The 4,077-nt window shown below is 36.2% G+C and overlaps 1 protein-coding gene across 1 annotated transcript in view; it reads right to left on the reverse strand.

Annotated features, from left to right (window-relative positions):
* LOC107083879 (zinc finger protein OZF-like) overlaps positions 1–1,241 on the reverse strand; it is a 9,317-nt gene extending 8,076 nt beyond the window's left edge. The window contains exon 1 of the mRNA XM_015373403.1: positions 1,001–1,241. Coding sequence (XP_015228889.1) covers positions 1,001–1,160 — 160 coding nt within the window. The 5' untranslated portion in view covers positions 1,161–1,241. The remainder of the gene's footprint in view (positions 1–1,000) is intronic.
* Between the last annotated feature and the right edge of the window lie 2,836 nt (positions 1,242–4,077).

The following is a 4,077-nucleotide window of genomic DNA, read 5'->3' on the forward strand; positions in this document are numbered from 1 at the left end:
CATTTCGTCGCCTATTTTTGCTTTGGCACCACAGCGCCACTTACAGGCCTGGCATACATTTTGCAGCGTTTTCATGCATTTATTTTACGTCTCCGTCTTTACGACAAACGTTCTGGAAAATATTAGCGTTTCGTGTTCGTTTTGACTTCGTGTGGACTTTTTAGAAAAGTGCTGTAAATCACTTTTATTATTTTTTTAAATAATAGAATATTGTGTACTTTAAACAAATTCTCAGAAAATAGTTTTTGTATATTAAAAAAGAATTAAAGCTGACTCCGTTATTTAACTGCTACATTACTTTTTTAGGCTTGTGAAACAATGTCAGGCCATGCAAAACAGAGATTTGCCTTCAAAAAGCATAAGAAGGGCAAGATTTGTAGACAATAAGGTGTATTTTTTTATATTAGTAGATATTGAAGAAATGAGGCTCGCAGTCTGGAAATCATCACAGATCTGAACATCTGGAGTGTTCAGGTTTCTCAGAAAGCAGCAAATCTAGCCTAGATGTTTAAACCAACTAGATTCTCGTCAGGCAAACAATCTGGACATCTAAAAACAATCAGGTCTGATAGCACAGGAGAACAAAATATGCATAATTTTCACCATTACTTCAAAGTGAAACAAAGTCAAAGTCTAGCTGGTGAAATCTGTCAGTTGGATTTGATCTTGCTTCTGAAGAGAGAAACATTCTAATGGGGTAACCAGCTTGGCATGTCATCAGAATTTATTTAATTAATCTGCCAGAAAAAAACATATTTTCAGGACTAATGCGAATAACAAGGGAATCTATCTAAGGAATATGTTTGAAAATCGCTTCGCCTGTCAAATTTAGCCTCTACATCAATATGCGGACGTGCTGCGCGTGCTCGAGACAGGGCGTGCACCTCCCGGCAGGAATGCACTTTTTTGCAAAACACCAGCCTGGATGGATCCTCTGCGACTGAATGATGTTATCGGAGCGGAGATCTCAATTCATCAGAAAATTACTGGAAATTCTTACCGATTAGATTTGGGGTGGTTTGATTTTTTTTGTAGATTTCCATCAGTCTGATGTCTTCCTCATAGCGGACGATGGTTTTTTCAACCTCTGTGAAGATTTCTTCAGCAGCAGCAGTTAAGCGCTCTCTGATAAACTCTCTGAGAGGCTGAACTGAAGACATTGTTACTTAAATATTCAGCTACAACACAAAAACACAACCGTCTAGTAGCTGACTCCACGCTAGCTGCAGTTGTGCCCTTAATTTTACTTCCGCTGTGTGTCACACTGAGACAAAGCCACTGATTGGTCCACTTACCGCCCCCTGCCGGACTGGAATGGATCCGCAGGTTGGCAGAAGAACAGACTGCATTCTCCATCGAGCTTTTCAAATACTCAAGGTATTAGAGGAAGACCACCTGTGATCAATAATAGGTTACACTATAATATAAAAAAAACAATTGAGGAAAAAAGAAAAACAAAAAATCTATTCATATCATTTAAACATTTTTAAGAATAATGTTTCATAATATGAGAAAACAAAAGAGCTGGTGGGTATCTTGTTAACCATGTATAATTTTAGCCAACGCTGAAAATTAGGTTATATTTATCTATCTGAAACTTTTAGGGGTTTTTAAATTTTATTTTTTATTTTTTACAGGAATGCTTTCCTTATTTTAGTGTTGCCCTAGTGGTTAGAGCAGGGCGCTTGTGCTCTGAGAAGGTTGCAAGTACACAGGTAGATCCCCACAGCCTGCATTCTGGGTTCCTGAGCAAAGACCCTTAGCCCCACACTGCTCCCCGGGCGCCGCACAGTGGCAGCCCACTGCTCCCCAAGGGGATGGGTCAAATGCAGAGGTGAATTTCCCCATTTTGGGACAATATAGGGATTTACATATTGTATCAGCCCTGTAGCAGATTCATAGATGATCTCTGGAAGTCAGGTATTTAGTAAGGTTTACATCAAAAGCTGGCCTTTCTGTATAAACTATTTTAAGGGATATGGTTTTGCAACCATACAGATAATAACATTATTTGAGAGTTTTACATTTCTGAAAAAAAAGATTTGAAGAGCAGATCTGGATCAGACCAAGCTGCTATTCTGACAAAACGTTTCTGACCAATGCATGAAGCAGAAAAAAGACTGTGACAAATGTGAGGTTAAAATTAGCAGGAATAAAGGTCTATGAGGTTCACCTACAATGGAAGACACGAGCCTTTGTAGTTAAAACAAAAAGAAATGCTACATGAGTAAATTTATGGGAAAAGTTAAATTAATAAATTGTAAAAGCTCTTTTGAATAGGATTAGAGTTTGATTACCCTTAGAGGCAGTTATTATGTATGGAACCTCTGGATGACATTTCAGTTGCCAATTTAAAACATAAAAACCTCTTTTTCTGCACATCTGAAAAGGCCAAACATCTGTGTGATCTTGTGGTGCACATTTAATTGATAAAGTCCAGTGAAATTGGAGACTGATTGACTGTGAAACTGCTTCCTTCCTGATATCTTGTCTCAACTACCTTAGAGATATTAAAGGAACGCTGCTGATTTCTTGTTTCTGTTTCCTTCAAATCACCTTCCTGTAAAGTTTCCATCACAGTGATGGACTGCTTCTACAAAAGTTGTTCTCCTTCCTGGTTCCTGCAGGGTCTTTTTGTCTCTCTCTCAAGGTGAGGAATATTCTGGAACCACTGCTTATCATCATTTACTTAAGAATCTGTTTCCTCTTACAGTATGTTTAACTTAGAGCTGAATTATTTTTTTGTTAATAAACTCTTATATCTTGAACAAAAGTTGTGGTGAATTTATTCCATGTATGTACAGAATTAACTGTTTGACCAAGATTAGTGCTTGAATCACTCTTTCATTTATTGTTCTAACACACAGCTAGTAGAGCGTGTGTTTATAAACAATATATCAGCTGAAATAATACCTGATTAAATAAGATATTCACCACCCCTACCGGGGAGGGCAATAAACATCTTAAAGTATCATATAAATTCCCAGCTGGCTGAGAATTGAATAGAATAAAAAATCCAAACATTAATGTGACATCCTACCTGGAAGGGCATTGAACAGATTAGGATTCATGAAACTTTACGATAAAATTCACTCTTACTTTGACATCTTTTTTAGCATTATAATGGTCAGATTCCTCACATTACTTTATTATGAGCTTTATGTGTTTCTACATGTAGAGCAGAATCTCTGAACAGGATAAAATGTTGGTGTCTGTTTTATTATGCAGACCTCCATGATGTTTATATTAATGCTGTTTTTTATGGTAGTTATATTGGATTTAAGAGAAGTGGAGGAACCCACAGAATGTTAGCTCCTAATAAAAACCAGAGATCACTGTTTAAAAGGCCAGACTTTTATTACCCGCTTTTAATACTGTCTAGCCAACAGTTAAAGATCGGATACTGTTGAATGGGGTAGAATTTAACTGATAAATTTGATTTCAGAGTTGTCTGTCTGTGGTTAGCATTGTACCTTTTAAAGAATACCTCTATTATACAGATGACAGAGGAGTTACTAGTCTGTAGTTTGTTGATGAGGACATGCAGGGACCTGTAGGGAGAACTTCATTAAACAATGTGATCAAAAACACAATTTACCTAAATGAAGAAGAAAATATGAACTAGTAAGTAACTAGGCAGTTTGAAAATGTTAGTTTGGAAATATAACAATAAAGGACTCTATGTTGATGTTGAACTTAACTCATACAATAATGTATTTATTCAGAAACAGTGTGGGCTTTCTAACAATACTGAATGCTCTATAATTGTATTTCTGTTATTTTTTTATTATGCAGATCTGATAGCTTTTTATTCTAAAAAATCTATAATATTACAGCAGCAAATGATCAAAGTTTTTCAAAAGCCTGTTTAAAAGCTCTAAATGAGGCTTCGGATCGTACAGCGACAATTGCGCTGTCATTGTTTTACAGGTAGAATAAGCATTCGCTGAATCTTGTCTTTTAACTAGTGATGGATATACAGGAATACAGTCATACAAGTGTAAACTCCTCTCAGATAGAACAGGATGCAATATTTGGCAATTTCTATTTTTATTTTTTCATCTTTTTTTTTTTTAT

Source organism: Cyprinodon variegatus, unplaced genomic scaffold (assembly GCF_000732505.1).
Source record: "Cyprinodon variegatus isolate N-32 unplaced genomic scaffold, C_variegatus-1.0 Scaffold86, whole genome shotgun sequence".
NCBI classification, from domain to species: domain Eukaryota; kingdom Metazoa; phylum Chordata; class Actinopteri; order Cyprinodontiformes; family Cyprinodontidae; genus Cyprinodon; species Cyprinodon variegatus.